Source organism: Zootermopsis nevadensis, unplaced genomic scaffold (assembly GCF_977971745.1).
Source record: "Zootermopsis nevadensis isolate Lab colony 2312 unplaced genomic scaffold, Znev_1.0 Znev_ptg000002l, whole genome shotgun sequence".
Lineage (NCBI taxonomy): Eukaryota > Metazoa > Arthropoda > Insecta > Blattodea > Termopsidae > Zootermopsis > Zootermopsis nevadensis.
Window position 1 is genome coordinate 14,774,886 of NW_028259134.1, and position 20,025 is coordinate 14,794,910.

A 20,025-nucleotide genomic window follows, 5' to 3' on the forward strand; every position below is an offset into this window, starting at 1 on the left:
CAGACAACATGACACTCCAACCCAGCAGCCATCATCACATTTGCGGTTATGAGAGCCCCAAATCCTATTTGATTTTTAATGACCCCCTGTGCTAACCATTTCCCCTCAGAGTTGAATTCCAGCTTGCAATCCCATAGAATTGAGGTTTAAATTCCCAATTCCTGTACAGTAAAGGGTAATACATACCAAAAATTTACATTTAAATTTACTATGCTTTAATTAATGGCTACAATAATTTTAAGATAGTTATGTCTTGATTACACTGTCTGTAACAGGGTTTAAATCTTCTGGTAAGTTTGGTATTCTTTTGAAATATGCCAGCTCATTCAAAGCTACTTTGTAATTTCTGAGCCAAGTTGGCCCAGTTAATGTGTGTGATCGGAGTTTGTCTTGCCATTGTCCAGTGGGTAAGTAAATGTCACGACTTGTAGCACCTTCATCCAGCATTGGAGCTACAAGAATATCCTCTCCAAGTAGAAACTCTGAGGAAGTGAAGAAGAAATTGAAAATTATAAGTAATGTCATGTTTTATATTAAATAAATGACAGGCTCAGAATTGTACAGTTGAACTTCAGACCAACCTGATTCTACGACTTGTGCAGTCTCATCTGTAGGATCTATCCACCAGATTGGAGGGTTGATAGGAGATCCATCTTGTGTTGCCTTAACAGCTAGCTCTATGATTTTGTTAGCATATTGGGCATGCAAATCTGTATAGTTCCTACAAATCTCTACAGTCTGTGTACAATAGAGAAGGCTGTATTATAATAATTATAAGATCATAATTATTAGATTTATACACATTAAAAGCTGATCATAAGTAGATGCATTTTATAACTCATGTAATATGTAGACTTTATACCTACCAGTAACTTTCTAACTACAGAGATGTACAAAATGAATCTTTTTGCTGATTTGTATCAGTTGAGTGAGTCTATTCAGTGACCTAAGTCATCAAGCACCATTCAGAAAACTGGACCTAATGAGCAGGGAGTCACAATTTGAAAGTGTAAACCTACACTAGTAGAGGAGACAAAGCATAATTCATGCTACTCCTTTATGGAAGACTAAAAGTCACTCATTCAAATGTCTGCACTGGTGTTACTGAATACCACTATTCACCAGGCATTGAAGAGGAAGTATAAAAATCTTACCTCATTATCAAAATCCCATGGCACATAAGAGTATTGCAGTGAAGGCATGAATACATTTGCCTGCAGCCAGCGAATGAAGAGTTCCTTTGTAGGTGTTTTTCCATAGCCATTTCCTCCAATCATATCAGGGAGCACCAAAGAATATCCAACCATATTCATTTGTAATAATGTTGTTACTAGAGTTTTAAGTCCATTGTTTATGCCCCATCTAGTATCTTTATCCAGCATGCGTACAAAGTTTGGCAAATTCTGACTTTGCTGTCCAACTCTGACTTCTATCATTGGTCCAAATTTGGATACTGTTTGTACATAACGTTTTGTGTATATTCCTGGTATTTCCTTCAAACTGGCATTGAGTCGTGGGAGTTGTGGTAGCCAGCTTGTTTCACCAGCATCAAACTTGAATGAATCAATTCCACTTTCTTCCTTCAGTGTCTTCAGGCGACTAACATACCATTTGACAGCATTTGTGTTTGTGAAGTCAATGATACCACCAACCCCATTCCACCAGGAGGTATATGTACTGTTGTCTGTGTTATGTACAAAGTAACCTTTAATCTCTGCCTCTTGAAACCATGGATTACACATAACATTGATAAATGGATGAACCCATAGGGTGACCCTGAAACCTTTTGCTTTCAGGGTGTCAGTCAGATTCTTAGGATTTGGAAACTTGCTTTGCCCAAAAGAAAGGGCTCCATAACATTCTTCCCAATTATCATCAATCTCTAATTGACTGTTGTTGAAGTTATGTGCTAGAATCTGTTCTGCAAAATTCAAAATAGCTGTCTCATTAACATCTTTTTTGTACCTGGCCCATGTTGACCAAATGGGATTTCTTATCATACGCTCATCAGGATAACCACTGGGCTTTCCCAGAACTGCTCGAGCAGCATGTTCATGAGCTTCTCTAGCATTTTGATAGGAACAAATGGTATAATTGAGAGTAGGTTTAATTGTATTTGGATAAGGTGCCACACTTTTAGCTCTGAGGCAGAGCTTCTTGATGGCTTTATTGTTCATATCAATGAACAATGGAACTCTTGGTTGTACATAAATGTAAATGCCTTTAGATGAGACCCAGTAGGGCTCTGCAATTCCTTGGCTATTTTGGGACTTGGTAACAAAAGAATAGTCATCAAATGTAACCTGATCCAAAGGCCAGTATTGGTTGTACTGTTCTGGGCCACCGTACCAATGAGCCTCATCTAAATCAATGCAGTCTTCAAGAACATCATCAACTGAAGTTCCAATTGTGGAAAAATGGAAACATGATGCAGTTTGTGTGGTTGTAATGTTAGCATGTGATAATCCACAACTGACATGTCCCTTCAGTACTACAGTACCACCTGAAATAAGAAGTTTACAGGGTGTTAGCTCATTTAATTTGCAGGATTTATGAATGCTTCATTGAGTTATGTGAAGTAGTAGTGCATAAGATTGAGGGTATTATCATGGCATGAAATGTCTCTAAGTGGTCTCATTGAATAAGTACAGTATGTTAACAGAAAATTGTGGCAATACATTTTTATAGTGAAAGATCAAATTAAAATTTTATACATCATAAAAAAGTCAGGTTCTAAAGTAGGTAAATAGAAAAGCACATGACCTTGAAAAATATGTACTCTCTTTACTTATCCCAAACCCTTTCATCGCTATTCTTACCTTTCTTTCTCAGGCTAAAGTACTGCCCTCGAGAAACTTGGAGAAATTCCAGGGTTGCAGTCGGATAGTCATAGTGATCTGCATTGGTTCTCAGCACAGACAACAGTAGACAAGTAACTGTTAAATTTTTAATGTAATCAGTAACTTAAATAACTTATTTTTGCATATTTATGAATTTGTTTTAAGGTGCAGGATTTTTGAGATCAGATTTATGCAGGCAGCCAAAAGAACAAAAGGATGGTAGTTATTTCTCTTGAATAGTAATTATATGCATTTCACATTGCCACATACCTGCAGATATTTCAGTTGTCACTTGCATGTTTTGAACTCATAATACATAGGCTGAAAGTGATTCCCTGAAATTTAAAATAAACAAAACTTAAATAATGACCTCTACATACATTTTCCTGCATATATTTTCAAAAATATGCTTTTTGTATGTTTATTTCTATGTTTTCATTAAACACGACCTTGTACCTTATTATGGGGCAGTGTGGCCATGAAGGAAGTGAGAAGTTTGAAGCATAGGTGATGCACATAACTTGAATTTGGGGAGTATTTTGTTTAGGTCTTCAATGGAGCATTGACTGAGGATTTTCAAGATTTCTCGTAGACATTCCAGACAATTACTTTGAAAGAGACCATAATCTTTTTCTGTCCACATGTTTATCTCATTTTTCTCTCATTTTGAACATGTAATTTCCAATATCCTTGAATGTAGGATGTAAGAAACTGTTAAGTTATCGTAAACAATTTATAAAAAAGAAATCATTATTACAAAATATTAAAATTATTATAACATTAAAATTTGTAAAATTAGAATTCTTAACATTGTTAATTAAGAGTTCTTAATTGTTAATAATATATTTCTTCTCATCCCCCAACCTGCAGTTTCTCCATAAATTTTAGCATCTTCCAAGTCATTGCACATGGGGTACAATCCTTTTACAGCTTTCCATCTGTAATCTTTCAGGTTCCATACTTCTAATTTCTACCAGTTTATGCCTTTCCTGTTACAGCACGTAGCATATTCCCCTCTGCCACAGACCTGTTTCACACTGGACTAAAAGGTTAGTGATGCCATCCCTGATATTCTAGTGAACATGTCTGCCTCTCATTATCATTGTATGATTTTTATAATGCCACATATTCTGTGGGTATTTTCCAGCCATTGCCTAGTAGAGGTGAAACCTTAATCAGAATGACTGTTGCATAATAACTCTGTTGATTGTAGTAGTTTATCTGTGTGAAAATGTGAAACAACTGTGTAACTGTATTAAACAAGTCTATTTAATATGTCACCTTTATTTTATGAAACTTTTTTATATGGAATACAAGAAACTATATCTGGAAAACATAATTAATGTTATATCATTCTTATATACATCAAAAGAGGTATATCTGTCTGGGAGAAAGTAACTAAAATATATATCCCACTGTATACCATCATTGTGTTCTTGTATTGGTCAGAATATTTTCTTACCTGCATGGATGTTGTGCAATCAAGGAAGAACTGTTCATTTGAAGTGCTTTACAAAAATCATTTTAGTCACATTCAATACAGTCTGTAATGCCACTCAAATAAACACACAGGATAATACTTCAGAACAGTGTTTACTAAATGATAACTGAATCGCCATATTGATCAAACCCAAATACTTATCAGAAAGACGTTTATCTTGTTCAACTATTCTATGAAATGCAGATGTTATTCCTGCAACTTTAAAGAATGGTGCAGGACAGTAAGATATATGAGGGAAACCACAACAGGAGGTCGAAATCTAGAGATGGGATTTCCAGGTTAAAACCCCCTTGCAATACCTGGGACAACATGAAAATATTGTTTTCTTTTTGAGAAAATGTATTTACGAAAAAATACTTATTTGGAGGAAAACATGTCAATAGTATAACCACTTTGTGAATATATTTAATGTATGTAAGATTATATTCATCGCCCTGATGACGGAGGCAGTATGACCTCTGAAACGTTGGTTAACATCAACCAGACTACACAGCGCAACAACCCAGAAGACGGAAATCTTCATATTTAATGTAGTTTTTAAAATGTATTTTTCAGTATATTGCCCCCCCTACTCCAAATTGAAATCTTAGATATGCTATTGGCCCACTTGTATGATTTGGTAAACTTAGAAGAGAGTTGTGTAAACTAAGGTCTGTGGAGATGGCTGTCTTCTAGGATGGTGCACTGTATGGTTTGGTAGAAACTGACTGATGCTTCAGAGGTGTTTAATGCCTCCATCATCAGGGTGCTTGCACTGATGAGGGAGGCAGTAAACACTTCTGAAACATCAGTGAATTTCTATCAGATTACATAGTGCAACATCCCAGTAGACAGTCATATTCATACTTATTGCTGTGAGAACCTGAAATCGTACATATGGTGTAGGCTTGATGCTCAGGCAGTTTTTGTGAAACAAGAAAGTGACTCTGGCTTGATATATTAGAGTGGCAAGGCAATGGAAATTCATACAGATCTTGTAAAAAAATATTTTTCTGTCTTGTTTAATACAAGCATAACTGCAATAGTTGGTGTCAATGTAGTTGGTTCACTCCAGTCTCCCAGCCCTGTTATTATCTTATCACAAAGTGAATAAACAGTTTCTCACATCACACAGATTTTATTTGTATAAATAGATTACATGATTTTAGAATATTGTACTTAGGGGATACAGAAAGGTTTTCTTCTCACAAAATCATATAAAAATATTCAATCATTTTATATACATAAATGCACCATCCCTCCAGTCAACAAGTCTTCTAGTTTGAGTTACAAGAGTGTCAGTTTTTGTTCCTCCGTTACTTCATTATAATTCAGAAGGAGAGTCCTTATTTCCTCATTCAGCTTGACGATTACTGGATCCTGAAGTGAGTAGGTGCCTGTATTCATGAGCGTGTCTCGCTCTTCTACAAGGGCACTGATCTGTGGTTCATGCATCTTCTGCTGTAAGGAGGTGGGTCTGTTTAAACTGGCATCTGAATTGGGCTGAAACACAAAACAGAAATCTGTCATTGATTAGTTGTACCTTCTGAATATAAATCTCTGTTGTTACTGCTATACTAGTCTACTTACTACTACTTTGTGGCAACAATGTGTGCATTCATGTATTGGATATTTTTTTCAGCTTTAGTTTCCTGAAGGAAACATTTGCTGAAACATTTCATACCTTTTCTGAATGCAGCAAATGCTTTCGAGCACTGTTAGGAAGATGATGCTGAGGTGCTACGTGTGGATTAACGATTTCATTGTTTTGCTGGCTGGTGTCTCCCAGACCACAGTTTGTGTGGATTGTGTTCATCTCACTTCGTAGTTGCTGGATCATTGACTGGTCTTCTTTCATCCCCTGCTCACCTTTACTTAGTAAATGCTGCAAACTGAATATAATGCATGGATTGTTATGTTACCTTAAATTAGAGTTGGCTGGTTCAGTAAACTGCCTGTTCCTAACTGACAATTACCATTTTCATAGATGTATAATCATCTGCTGCTTCAGTGAGACTCTTGTCCCATCTGACCTCCTGTACTCACACTACATGTCATTTATATTTTGCTAATTCCCTTGCTGCTGTTTTCACTGAGCCTGACATAAGTCCCACATCTCATGTTATTTTTCCATTGCGTAGGTAATTTCAAAAAATCTATCAAGTCCAAAGCCCTATGTAAAATGTTGTTACATGCTAGATTCTATGGTAAGAAGTTGTTAGCTCCCCACCCACTCCCTAAGCTTGAGGACCAGCCCATATTGGCTGTTTGCAGCTGCTTATACAGCATACTTGCACATACTGTCCATATCTGGATGCGTTCCCCTCCATCCACAATCTGAGGATGTGTCGTGATGCAGTGACAAGGACCCATATATCCGCACAGAGCAGAGACAATAATTAAATGATATTACCCAAATTTTAGTGGCACCATGTCATATCTCTAGGAGACAAATACAATTGTAAAATAAGACAATTCAGGTACAAAAACTGGCATTATATGTATGATTAATAAGAAAATTTACCCCAAATCTCTTAGTTCTTCTTTGTTGTGTTTAATCTGGATCTGAATGTCTTGTTGATGTTCATTTTTTAAATGATTAATTTCTCGAAATGCTCTAGCCCATTGCTCTTTGAAAAATGACTTGGCTTTCAATGCTGATTCTAATTTCTCTTCTGTTGATTTCTGTGAAAGTAATACACATTATATAGTTACATAAAGACATGTTACATTCTTAAATATCTCCACATATACCATATTTGCAATCAATGGGCCTAATAGCTAGAGGAAAGTATGTATGAAAATTGTGATATTGTCAAATTTGGCCAAAATTGTTTTATGGATGGATGTCAGTAAGAAAACTTAAATCTGAAATTCATTAAAAATTGTTCAGTTCTTACGTATCTCCACAAATTCCAAATAGTCATTGTCAAATTTGGCCAAAATTCAGTTTTATCAATGGATTTTAGTAATAACACTTAAACCTGAAATTTATTAAAAGTCATTAAAAAGTTTACAATTTCAACATATCTCCACAAATGCCAAATTTATAATCAACAAGTTAAATTTAATGAATATTTGAAAAATTACTCTCAGAGAGTGTGTGCGTGCATGATAGTCCAGTTTTGACAAACTTAAAATTTGTCCATAGCAGAGTTATTATATGTAGACAGAGAATGAAATAGAAGAGCTAGCAGTTGCTTGTGCTTTGTTACAAAATAGACACAATACCAGCTCCTGTAATAAGGATAAGTCAGTTTGGTCCTTCTTCAGGGAGGCTTTCTTAATTTTATTCAGACTATGTTCCTGCGCTGTTATTGTTTCTTTCAGTTCAGCATTTTCTTTCTCTGTTCTCAAAATCTTGTCTTCCAGATCTTCTTTATCCCTCTCCAGTTTAACACACTAAATAAGGAAATAACATGTTAAATATTAATTCAATAAGGTAATCATATTTCCTTTATAATACTTTTAGGGACAGCTAGGTGGTTGCCAACATACGTGAATGTACAGCAAACAAGCAACATGATAAAGATCTGCACACCAACCATCTTGTTATCACTTTTCTTACTTCCAAAATATGGTTTGAAAACAAATGTGGCTAAAAGAATCTTACAGTTACTATTTTCACTATTATTTACAAACTGTCAGTCACTATAAACACAGTTATTTACATCCAGGTTGAAATCACTGTCTGCAAGAAATCCTTTTTTATTCAACAAGGGACATGGACAGACTTACTGCTCCTACTACCCCTGGCATGCTGACAATTTTATTTTCATATCTGTAATCTTACATGCCATCTAGACAGGGAATATTAGAACATCTACAAGTCTACACTGTCTTAGTAAAACAGCCCAAGCAATAAACAAAAATTTGTTCATTCCTGTTAAAAATAATAAGAAATACAAAAGCTCGTAATTCAAAGACTGAGTGTTGAAATGATGGTCTAATGGAAGAGTGAGACAGGCAAAATTTTATGCCATTGGCCCTCAACATTTTAAACCAGAATGTTATTAAAATTCTGTTACCTTGAGGGAGAAGTCACCTTCTATTCTTTTAATTGCATCCTTCATCTCCAAAACCTTCAATTTATATTTTCGTTCTATTATCTCCTTATACCTGTTTAACTGAAATAAACAATTTCATAAGCATTGCAATTAATATGATTATCTCAGGAATTTCAAATTAATTTTCAATATATTCATGCTGAACTTCATATGCTTATTTGAAATAAGCTTTAAAGTGACCATGTCCTAGGTACAGTACAGTTTTGGGTTCTAGAAGTATGGGGACTGGGAGATTTTTCACCTGGCCCATTCAGCAGTTCATTTGAAGGAAAGTCATAGGAAAGGGCGTGACCTTAAAATTGGACACCAAATACTGTGCAGTGTATATTCCATTGTGTAAAAATAAACAGAAGCCAATTTAAGTATTTTAAGCAAGTGTGTAATCAGATGATACCATGCCTGTCATAAATTAATCTAAAGGCATAAGAGTAAGTGATAAAACAACATCCACAATTTTGGTTACATTACATTATAACAATAAAGGTAAATATATGTGTGTATAAATTATACTATGTATAGCATAGTCAGTAGTTACATCTTTAAGCTTATGATATATTATAGTGGTGTTTCTATAAATACTTGGAGTTTGTTAATGCTGTAGATAAAATATATATTATTCAAATGTTGAAATATTAAAAGTTTGGGTAAAAAATTTGTTACATGTAGTCAGTAGTTGAAGTGTTAAAATGTAAATGTTGAAGTAAAGTTGTTGTTGATTCTATAATGTATGGGCATATGTACAACTGGTCCTGGTATTAACAAACCTGAAATTATGTGGTATGTAACTACTTGCAAGCAACGAGAGATGTGAGGCAAGAAAAAATCCAAAATTTTGGAAGGGAATGAATTGAGAGGGAACAAAATAGGGAATATTGAGAGGTATATGTAATTCCACATTAGCTAGTTGGTGTGACTGTTTTGTACATTACCCTATGTTGTTTATGATTAACTTTGCCTGTCTAGTCAAACAATTCCGGGAATGTACCTACCAGCATTAATTTACTGTGTAACTGCTGACTGTGTGTATGGAAAAGCCTATCCACAAGCAATGATCAACATCCCCATTTCCATAGAATTTATAATCATCTGCTGGTTTAATAACATCTGTGTCCTCTTGTACTCCCACTGAATCTAACTTACATTTTGCTAATTCCCTTAATACTGTCTTCAAAGAGCCTGCCCTATAGACTCCTAACATTCCAGGACCACCCCTTGTTGGCTGTTGGTGACTTGTTCATTCAATATATTTGCAGCTACTCTCCATATCCAGAAATCTTCTCCTCCGCAACCTGAGAACGCATCATGCTGTGGTGACAGATACCTACTTTACAGAGTTGATGTAGTGTATGCCATAAAAATTACTTTTACTCAGATTAAGAAATATTCAAATTAAAATATCATTTTTCAGTGTTACTTGCTTCATTTCTTAAAGTAGGCAGTATTAACTTCTTTGGTGATGAAAATCAAATGTTTGTTTTACCCATTTCATCCTAGTTTTTCCCATGATTCACAATTTCCAAGAATATACAGGCAACTCAGCACATTCTTCCAAAAAATATATTTTTAACTTATTTCAAGATGATGTAGTAATAATCAGTAAATTTGGTAGTTGCTGAAGTTGGATCACAGAGTGTAACACCTACCAAAATGGATCCAGCCCAATAATGTTGTTGTATAAACATGCATGCACTAATTCAAGACTTTTTTATGTATTGGGGAAGGAAAAAAAAGTGTGCACACACAGAAAGCAGTTTATTATATAATGAATGTTATTAACTATGTAAAGCTGTCAGTAGTGAAGTTAATAAAATTACTTTTATGTTTCTTTGTAAAATGTTCTGTATTTCATTTGTAGGGAGTATAAAAGCATATAAGCATCAATAAACAAGAGGCCATCATCTTCATTAGGGGAACATGTAAACACAAAACACCAATGTGGACTGTAGATAGTGACAAAATAAAAGATGTTACTGATACTTTCAAGCTAGATATTTAGAAAAATCTGAATAAAATGTTTGTCAAATGATGAAAAAGCTTGATGATGGTGAAAAGATTAATATGCACTCATAACTAACTTAGAAGTGACATACTGTTCATTTACTTATCTCTGTATTTCACTTACTTCCTGTTCTCTTTGAGCACATTTACAAGTTTTGAGACGGAGTTCATCAGTAGTATCATTGAGAGATTGTGCTAGCCTTTGACACTCTTCCACTTTGTGGTTGAAATTTTTCTCAATTTCCATATGTCGTCTCTTCCATTCTTCATTCAATGCAGCGATATGAGCTTCCTCCTTCTTCTTCAACTGGAATGCATATCATACCCTATACTTGTCAGAAGTCATCTGTTACACTGTTTTTACAATTGTCCAATGTGAATTAAATCAGAAAAAGGGATAGTGCAATAATCATGGCTAAACATTAGCCCAGCTTTTGTTTTCAGTCATCCTGTAAGAACTGTTCTTTTGATTGATTAATCAAGTTGAAGCGGGTGATTCAACAATCCTTGTGTGTACAGAGGAAATGGCTGTTCAGTCATGTAATTAGCACAACAGATTATATTAAAAACATAAGCAGGAAACTGAGCAGGATGGTATAGTGATAACAAGCTAGAATTGTACTAGGGATAACATTTTGGATGGGTTTACAGTTATCCTATCTGAGGTTTCTTCATGATTTTCCTCATTGTACCCAGACATATGCTGGATGAGCACCTTATAATAGGTCACACTTAGTTCCTTCCAAATTTTTGCCATCTCGCCAATTATGATCATCCTTGCATTGCATTTAATGCAATGGAAACAACATTGTTAAATAATCCAAGAATCAGTTAATCAGAGGCAGAACATATTAGAAATATATATTACCTCTGCTTTAAAGAGTTCTTGTTGTCTCTCCTTCCAGTCTTCTAGCTCCTCTACAATTTTGAATACAAAATGGTCATCAAGTGTAGCAGATCCCAGATCTAGGTGGAAGGAAAGAAGTAATGGAAGTGTAACTCAGGTTACACATTGTTTTGCTGCTCTTTATTTTAAGCTGGCAAAACATAGTTAAATATTGTTAAGTGTCCATTGATTGTTTTTCTAGGCAACATGTTTCAAACATAATTTGTCTATCTCCAGGCCTCTGGCTGTCCTCACAAACTACTCTATTATGTGTCAATATAATGTGAAGGCATGTAATAAATGCCAGTATGAATTTATTTATTTGTTGTATGGAGATGGACACTTAATAATATTTAGTTACATTCATAACATGATGCTCCAGTATGATTTTGCATGTGGTTAAATATAAAGTCAAGACTTACTATATAACTAATGTTAATTTAGAAATAGCAGCAGATGCATTTTGGTTTGTACATAGATGTGCACATGCAAGGTGCAAAAATGATTTGAATACAACCACACATATGGAACTAGTTCAGTCAACTTAAACTGTGTGCTGAAGTGCTTCATCAGAAGCTAGTAGAATATTGTTCAATTTTCCCCAGATATGTCATAAAAATTTTCATAATATTAATTAATATCTTAATGAGAGTCTTAGTGCCTTCCGAAAGGCATTACTTTTCCTAACAGTGTTTTCATCTTGAATTCTTTCTGCATAAATTTGCAAAAATGATAGCATAATTATTTATTGGTTCAAATTTTAAATATGCATGAGTATGTACTTAGCACAGTCTTGTCTTCAATCTGCTTGGGTCCAAGATCATCTAGAGTGAATCCAATAGCAAGGGTGCCAACTTCCTCCACTGTTCTCAGATCGATCAGAGGTATGTTATAGTGGCACAGCTTCTGTAGATAAAATGTAATTCATGATAATTTTGTTTTAAGATGATTGAATGGAAAATTATTATCCAGAATTTCTCTCATGCTAACTACAGCAAGAATCACGGTCTACACATTTTCATCCAATCAGCTTGATCTTATATGATATTCTCTGAGATATAACTTGTCTGATTCAGGTATCTATTATGCATGTTGTAGGGTGCAGTGAAAGAATTCCTCTTGTTTTATTTCTTGTAGCTATCTTAGTACACTAAGAACTTGTGACTTGTATTCATCAAAGTGTAAGCCAAGGCTCCTGTGCATCAGAGCTCAGTTACAGCTCCAACAGATAATTCTGTCACTGCTTGAGAGGCACATCATTAATTTCAGCAGAAAACCATTCCCACTTGAAATCATGAATAACAGTAATTCTGATAAATATGAATTTTGACATGTGACTTGGTTTTCTGGGTTGTAAAACCATGTGGACTTGTATGTAGATATCAGTTTTTTGGAGTAACATAGAACCTCCATCTTCAGCCCTGACATTGACATCTTCACTGCTGTGAGATCTTCCTTATATTTGTGTAGTTATGTAACCTTTGTAACAAATTTGTAATTAATTTTATGTAGCATGTGAATCATTATCCTGTTGACACTATTCATCACTTATTTTTAACAGAAGAAATACAAATTTGAAGAATTCAGAGAAACTTGGTGGAACTGAATTACTTCAAAAGTTGGAATTACTGGATTGGGATTCTGCCTTCCCTGAAGATTAAGAAAAGTTTCTCAGAGTCAGAATTTTCTTCCAACACCAGCTATGCTAAAACTCAACAGAGCCATGAGAGGATTATGACAATTACTTACCAAATTTTCCACCAGGGCAGGACCTATATTAAGTGTACCAACAGCTAGTTGCGTGCTAAGGCCTTGAACTGTGTCACAGACACTAATCTTGGGAGGCCATGCTAGCAACACATGGTTTATTTCACCAGGTGTTGACAGAAACGTTAATTTACATTTGACATCTTGAAGTCCAATGCTCTTGTTTGTTTCTTTTATTATGATCTCTGGATTAGAATTGCTGATTGTCTGTGCTTTGGGATGATGAAATCTAAATGAAAAGAAATGCAATATTTTTCTTATATGTCTACCATATGATGTTTAAGAAACAGGTGGTATGAGACCTTATTTTTGTGGAAAATGATTTAAATGGAACACTCACAACAATAAGGTAAAAGTAAAGCCATCCTATTGTGCACCATGTAGGTGCTCAGGGGGAGAGGAGCTCATAGCTCCTACTCATATTTAACCTCAGCATCATGTCCTGGCCAGCTTTACCCGCAGTTCTCATTAGGCAGGAAGCAAAGGCAAGAAGGAAATCCTCTGCCCCTGACAGGGCTCAAACCCCAATCATCTAACCTGTAGTCAGTCACTATATAACTGAATGAACTAGCTGGTTCATACTCACAAAAATAATATTCATAAATACTTGATGCATGCTCTGAAATGTGGTGAAAATATACTTCTCTTTCATTCTTGTACATCTGAGTTACTTACCGACAAAAACTACATCTGTAAAACAATTTCATATTACAGACTATCAAACAAGGCCTCAGACAGATTTTTTTCTTTTGTATAACTTGAACAATGGAAAAATGGACCCCACAGACATTAAAATAAAATGCATTTTTGGTAAACAGCAAACACAGGAAAGAATATGTTCTTATTTTGGCTTTTGTTCATTACCAAGGAACAAATAATAAAGAAAGAACAAAACATTTTTAACATTCTTCTTATTGTATGTAAAATTTCCACATATGTATATTTTGGCTGTAGAATGTTGCTGTGCAATTAAGTAATGTTTAATAAAAGTATTAATTAATAAAGCAAGAATTATGTTAACATTAAAAAGTTATTTTGAAGGCGGTCGCATTGAAGATGTTAATGTTGGTCTTCCAGGTTTTAACACTGTGGACTTGTAGGTAGATACCAAAATTTGAGATGAACATACTGCCTTCATCTTTGGTGCTAAAGGTGGAGGCAGCGTGCTTCTCAAGGTGGCGACTGACTTGTAACATTTACTTGTAATGTAACATTCGCGGCGAGCATGTTACATTACACCACAACTGGTGAGGCGTATCGAATGCTCGTTTTGAACGCTCGGCTCGACTGTGCTCATGTGTGCTCCATTCATTTCATTCAATATGTCGGACGTGGAGGTTGTGTTATCTTTGTTTCATTTAATACGCTACTCTTATCTAAAGAACTCGTGAATGCTCGTTACGACGCCGCTCGACTGACTGACTGACTTGTAATGTAACACTCAAAGGGATTCGCGAAAAAACCAACAACACGATGGAGCGCCCGCGAGCGTGAGCAGCTCGCATCGAGCAGCTCCGTTCGCTGTCTTCACTTGTGTAATGCTCGATTTGTAACACGTTACATTACAGGCAAATGTTACAAGTCAGTCGCCACCTTTAGAGACATCGATATCCAGCTATAACTCCACATGGTCGTACAACCCAGAAGACCAACATCAACAGTCTTATTGAGTTATAATCAAGGCTGAAGAAATGTTTACTTGGTTAACTGATCAGTAAAAATATTCCTGTCGATTCTTATAGGTTTTACATGGAATAATTCAAAATGTATGTGTAGCACAGAATATAATTTCTAATAGTCACCCACAGTTTTTCAGTATGGATGAAAAATCACCATGTATTTGTTCACTCCTGCCTCCTTAACAGATATAAAAATGATTTTATTCAAAGAAAGTGTGTTAAATGTACCACATACTTGAAGTAGCATCTCTTTCGTGGTGGAAGGTGTTGGAAGGTAACAGTCTGTATTGTGATGTCCAAACTGTATATATGGTACGGTTCATCAGTTTGTTCTTGGGCCTGAGTGGAACTATCATGGAATATACGTTGTGAACGGTAATCTTTACTAATGATCTGTGCACATGGTGATCTGAGCTGACCAGCAGATACAAATAACTGACTCTGTCCTGAAGGCACTTTCATTTCTTTCAAAAGTTGTGCCATATTCCCTGCCTCCACTTCATCTCCTGTCTTTTGCGTGTAACCACTTCTATGCACATTCTTATTTGTGTTTTGCTCAGAAATATCATTTGTTTTGATACTGACACCATGCTGTATTATTGGACCACTTACATGACCACTGTCTTGTATATCAACATTTGGCACTTCGAACACTGACTGTATTGGTGCATCAAGAACTGTATAGCTAGAACTACGAAGTAAACTTGCTGGTTCATTCTCCATATCCCAGAATTGATCCTCACCCTGGTCAGTGTCATTCCATTCTATATTTTGGTATTTAAGCCTAATTCTGAGATGTATATAGGGTTGTAGACCACTTGGTGATGTTGGAACTTCACCAGTATTAGATACTTTAAGGAAACAAGGACTCTCAATTGTAACAGTACTTTCATCATTGAGAGTACAAAAGGCAGACTTGCTTGTTGTTGGTATCAATCCTTGCATGGATATTTCTGTGAATCCAATTTCATCTTGTCCAGTTATAAGTTTCATTCTTAATTTTGATGAAGTTGAAAAGTACTGATGCAAGTTCTCCAGTGATGAACGCAGTGATACTACCATCTTCTTATTAAAAGGTACAGGTTTGTATATGTCAGTCAAAGCTATCTTTGCTGTGTCAACAGCATAATCCATAATGCTGTAATGAAAACTTATGTGCCTATTTTCTGCATTGTAGTTTCCTGGGAAAAGCTAGAACAAAGAATGAAGATGTGAGACACCATTATAATTTGCCCTGATATATACAAATCATCCAAAAATTACCATTTACCTTCCTTGAGCAAAGTGTTCAGTTGTATGTGCAGGACTATTTGACAAGGAAAAAGTCTAAAATATTGTTTAAGCTGAAATAATCATATCATCTCAGAATTATATTTTATTTTTTTATTTTAACTCACCAGGTCCAAATTCACTGCCTGTCCCACATAGATGGTTAGTTCAAAATTATCAGTAGCTGTTTCATCAGAACCAATTTGGATAATACCTTTGTCAGAATGCAACTGAGTAACAAGACTGCCATTCAGAGGCTGAGTTACTGGTTGCTTCTGCTGATTGTTCTTAGTATTGGTATCCTTGGAAGGCAGTTGGATGCCCTGAAACATAAGTTATTAGCAGTGGTATCTCTATTGCAATGATTAAAAGCATTACTTAGCTGTCATATTTTAATTTTACTTACATTAAATAAGAAAGTAATGAGAGATTGTTGGGCAAGGGGCATCAGAAATATGAAAGAAAAAAGGAGAACATATTCACAATTTAATGTGCAGCAGTTTTTTCACAGGACAGTTATTACCTGTGAAAGAAATATGTGGTTTCTTCACCCTTCAGGCTCCCTTTTGGGACTGTTCCTCCAACAGTGTATGATTTTTCCTTTATTAATCAATTTAAGTTACAAGGTAAGTTATAAATTAATATTACATTTATATTTTATCAATAAGAATACATTATTTATAAATCAGTCTCACCTGATATAAATATTTTCCAGCTTGACTGTGTCAGTAGAAGGAGCTCTTTTGATAATTAAAGCAGTCGCTTATGGTTTATATCGTAACAAGGATATACCAATGTAACTATAACAGGCTTTATTTTTTAAAACAATTACAAGCAAAATATTAAGGAAAGATCCTCATTATGTCTTTAGTTCATTTGAATCGTGTTAGAGTAGGAACACCGTTTCATTTGTGCTGATAACAAACTGGACAGAGGGAATGTATAAATACAGCATAGTATAATAGAGACTCTACATTTAAAACATGTTTAGAGAGGAGCACAGAGATAAAGAATGTCTGATCTATAATAAGGGAGAAGCAACAAAATATGGTGTGATGAAGAGAACAAGTACAAGAAAGAATATATTGCAAAACTTATTATGACAATTAATAATAATCTGTGGTGTAATAGCCCTCTGAGAGCCAAAGCCGACCAGCTGGCTGCTGGCCTCACGTTCACATGCCTAAGCAGAGGTGAACAATCATCCAACCAGATATAGGGTGATGTGTGGTCAGCACGACGAACCCCCAGCCACTGCCAGTTTTCATGACTAGATTACGCTACCCATTGTAGCTCCCCAATTTCCTCACGATTCTGGGTTGACACCGGTCAAAAATCTCATGAGAAATTTCTTTCCCCGAGACTCAAGCCAGCGCGCATTCCGTATCACCGGTCCGAAGCATGATGCCTCAGACGGCACGGGACTATTATGACAATTAGAGGTATGAACACTAAAATTGAGATTATACTGTGTTAGACTGTACAGAGGGATATGACATACATGTGTAGAGCACAAATTTGTTATATGTAATTATTCTTTCCAACACATTCTGGTATGATTTTCAGTTCTTTCTGGTGTGTCCTGACTTGGTTATTTCTGAGGCAGCAGCACCCATTGGATAGAAATCTGTTCAATTCTTTGTTTAATGATGCTTTTTAAAGTCTGTAGGTTGTATAGTGTTGAATGATAGGGTAACTGATGATGATGACCTTACCACTAGACTCCCACAAACTATGTAGTTGCATTGAGAAAGAGTAAAATTATAATAAAAAATGATGTATATACCTTTTCTTGAATTTCTGGTCTTCCTTCAACCCTAAGGCTACAAAGCATTTCTGGACAAGGTGGCTTTGTCCCATTTAATTTTTGCCATTCCAACCAAGACTCCCCAATATCCTAAACAAAATATGAAACAAACACTTAAAATTATGGTACTTCAAATTCCACTGGTGGTAAAATAACAGATTGTGGTCTTTTGAGTTGTGACACTGTGAAGCTCTGAAGATGGAGGTCATTCCCTTCCAAAAACATTGGCAAGCACCAAGATACTACAGTGTCACCACCCAGAAGACCACTTCCAAGTGGTTAAAAACCAATCATACATTGAAAACAGGATGCTCTTATATTTATTACTGTATTATAAATACATTAAATTATTCTTATCTGCTACATTAGAGTAAGTTCATTTTTTGTAGTTTCACTCACATCAGTAATTATGATATGTACTAATTACTGGTAATTTATACTTCATCACTATTCATAACATCATACCAACTTTTATATCAATATTTTGGGATCTAAAAAATAATTAAAGTTTGAAGCTTTCTGATAATGCAGCACACTGTTGTTGTTGTAGTTGTACCTCCCCCCCCCCCATTCAACACTGCCTTTATTTTGTAATTTTAGTGAAGTCACTGTGGACTTGCATGGGAGGCCTGAATCCAAAACAAACTTGTCGCAAACTACTGCCTTACTTTCAGGTTTCTGATACTTAGTGGTTACTGCATGTAATTTACATAAAACAGTATCCCATTACATAATTACAGCATAAGATTTTCCAGATGGAACAAAATGTGCTTGCCGCAAAGCCATCTTAAGATTTCCAATACAATTCCTTTCTTTGTGCATGTGATCTACTGAGAAACACTGAACCTTGATTGCAGATCTGTTGGTACGCAACCTGCAAATAAAAATAATTGGAATTTTCATTAAAGTATACATTTTAGCCCTCCAATAACATTCATATTTTAATATTCACGACTCAAAAGTGACTGTACTATAAATAATTACTGTCCTGTACACTAGAAAAGTTGAACAGTAATCAATGCAAAACACACACAATATCCAAGCTTGTATAAAGAATATATATTTCCACTACAACATGTTCTTATTTTTAAAGTTCATTTATAAGACACTTTTAGATATGGTTCTTGCTTTTGGTGTGGAATGGCATTTCTTGTAGTCAGTTTTTTGTGGGTTCTTTCTGTACATTATCAGTTTATTCACACAATTCAAACAAAACTACCAGCTTAAATATTGTTGTTGAGCATGATGTCTGTGAGAACTACTTACAATTATGGAATGTAATAAGTTCTAATTCTAATGACAAAAAATTAAATTTACTATATTGGTTGGGAAGCCTGAGGGGAAGAGACCACTGGGGAGACCTAGACGTAGATAGGAGGATAACGTCAGGCGGGATCTATGGGAGATAGAAGTTGAAGGAGACTGGATTTTGTTGGCCCAGGACAGGGTCTGGTGGAGTGCTTTGGTTAAGTCGGTGATGAACCTTCGGGTTCGGTAAGCTATCTAGTTAGTTATAATGTACATGAGAATAATTTACCGTCTTAGAACTTTCTTACTCGAATCCCAGATCAATTCTAAATCAAAGACTGGTTCCTGAATTATGGGAAACACGTCAGTATTCAAAATGCTCTCATTTATGGTGGCTGTGATAAAAATTCCATCATGTGGTGCCAAACTCAAATGGCCAAACCCACGTCCTGTAAAACAATATTATACTTCAAGGTGCCGTTACAAAGTCTTATCAATTTTAATTAGAAATCTGATTTTTTTTCTAAAGAGCAGTCATAAATATTTACATAAAGTTGATTTCTAAAACTTATTGAAGTAAGCAATTGTCAGTTAAAGTCACTTACCTTGTTTAATGTTAAGAATAATACGTATATCCTGTCCATTAATCTCTTCCATTGATAATGTGATAAATTTGACTTTTCAGTTTGAAAGATCACGTTTAAACTTTATGTTATTAGGTTACAACGCATCTAAACCTGACGTTTTTGTTTCCATGGTTACGGCCCTACATTCGGAGTCAATGATATGTTATTGTTAATGAATGAAATCCTAATTTCATATAATAAATTATGATGTTACAGTATGGTTACCGTCTCGAACCTGGTATTTTATATATTAAAAATGAAGGCTGGTGTAATGGCGTAAACAAACATATAGGCTATAAATTGTCGCGGTTAATGACGGAAGTTGTTTGCGCGCAGGTGCTGTCTTCTAAAGAACTTC

The 20,025-nt window shown here is 35.3% G+C and overlaps 3 protein-coding genes across 14 annotated transcripts in view; 1 reads left to right on the forward strand and 2 right to left on the reverse strand.

Moving 5' to 3' along the window:
• LOC110836629 (putative ATP-dependent RNA helicase DHX34) overlaps window positions 1-10,221 on the forward strand; it is a 36,793-nt gene extending 26,572 nt beyond the window's left edge. For 3 of the 10 annotated variants that reach the window (XM_087350606.1, XM_087350570.1, XM_087350614.1), the window contains 2 exons: window positions 2,833-2,932; window positions 3,793-10,221. The gene's annotated coding sequence lies outside the window, so the exon portion shown is untranslated. The remainder of the gene's footprint in view (window positions 1-2,832; window positions 2,933-3,792) is intronic. The other 7 variants (XM_087350588.1, XM_087350611.1, XM_087350583.1 and 4 more) reach the window with 7 other exon arrangements.
• LOC110836634 (alpha-galactosidase MYORG) lies at window positions 193-4,393 on the reverse strand. Its single transcript, XM_022078043.2, has 6 exons — window positions 4,303-4,393; window positions 3,111-3,175; window positions 2,820-2,936; window positions 1,155-2,503; window positions 582-738; window positions 193-482 (listed from the first exon to the last, which is right to left on the reverse strand). The coding sequence occupies exons 2-6, from the start codon at window positions 3,136-3,138 to the stop codon at window positions 247-249; spliced, it is 1,887 nt and encodes a 628-aa protein (XP_021933735.1). The 5' UTR covers window positions 3,139-3,175; window positions 4,303-4,393; the 3' UTR covers window positions 193-246.
• LOC110836632 (centrosomal protein of 120 kDa) lies at window positions 5,439-20,000 on the reverse strand. 3 transcript variants are annotated; one of them, XM_022078038.2, is made up of 15 exons: window positions 19,647-20,000; window positions 19,331-19,490; window positions 18,532-18,667; window positions 17,773-17,883; window positions 16,115-16,309; window positions 14,953-15,908; window positions 13,021-13,267; window positions 12,054-12,177; window positions 11,254-11,351; window positions 10,510-10,692; window positions 8,349-8,447; window positions 7,552-7,722; window positions 6,845-7,005; window positions 6,005-6,212; window positions 5,439-5,823 (listed from the first exon to the last, which is right to left on the reverse strand). In XM_022078038.2, the coding sequence occupies exons 1-15, from the start codon at window positions 19,696-19,698 to the stop codon at window positions 5,608-5,610; spliced, it is 3,117 nt and encodes a 1,038-aa protein (XP_021933730.1). In that variant the 5' UTR covers window positions 19,699-20,000; the 3' UTR covers window positions 5,439-5,607. The 3 variants fall into 3 exon arrangements, with proteins under 3 accessions (XP_021933730.1, XP_021933731.1, XP_021933732.1); XM_022078039.2 differs by lacking the exon at window positions 19,331-19,490; XM_022078040.2 differs by lacking the exon at window positions 19,331-19,490 and having other exon boundaries at window positions 18,524-18,667.
• Between the last annotated feature and the right edge of the window lie 25 nt (window positions 20,001-20,025).

Coding starts and splice junctions, on each gene's coding strand:
- LOC110836634 (XM_022078043.2), bottom strand. CDS start 3,138: ATGCAAGTGACAACTGAAATATCTGCAG. Junction 2,937..3,110: donor GACAACTGAAATATCTGCAG/GTATGTGGCAAT, acceptor AAAATTTAACAG/TTACTTGTCTACTGTTGTCT. Junction 739..1,154: donor CATGGGATTTTGATAATGAG/GTAAGATTTTTA, acceptor TATTGTACACAG/ACTGTAGAGATTTGTAGGAA.
- LOC110836632 (XM_022078038.2), bottom strand. CDS start 19,698: ATGGAAGAGATTAATGGACAGGATATACGTATTATTCTTAACATTAAA. Junction 11,352..12,053: donor TGAAGACAAGACTGTGCTAA/GTACATACTCAT, acceptor CCTTCCACCTAG/ATCTGGGATCTGCTACACTT. Junction 7,006..7,551: donor TATCCTTATTACAGGAGCTG/GTATTGTGTCTA, acceptor TTACTTTCACAG/AAATCAACAGAAGAGAAATT.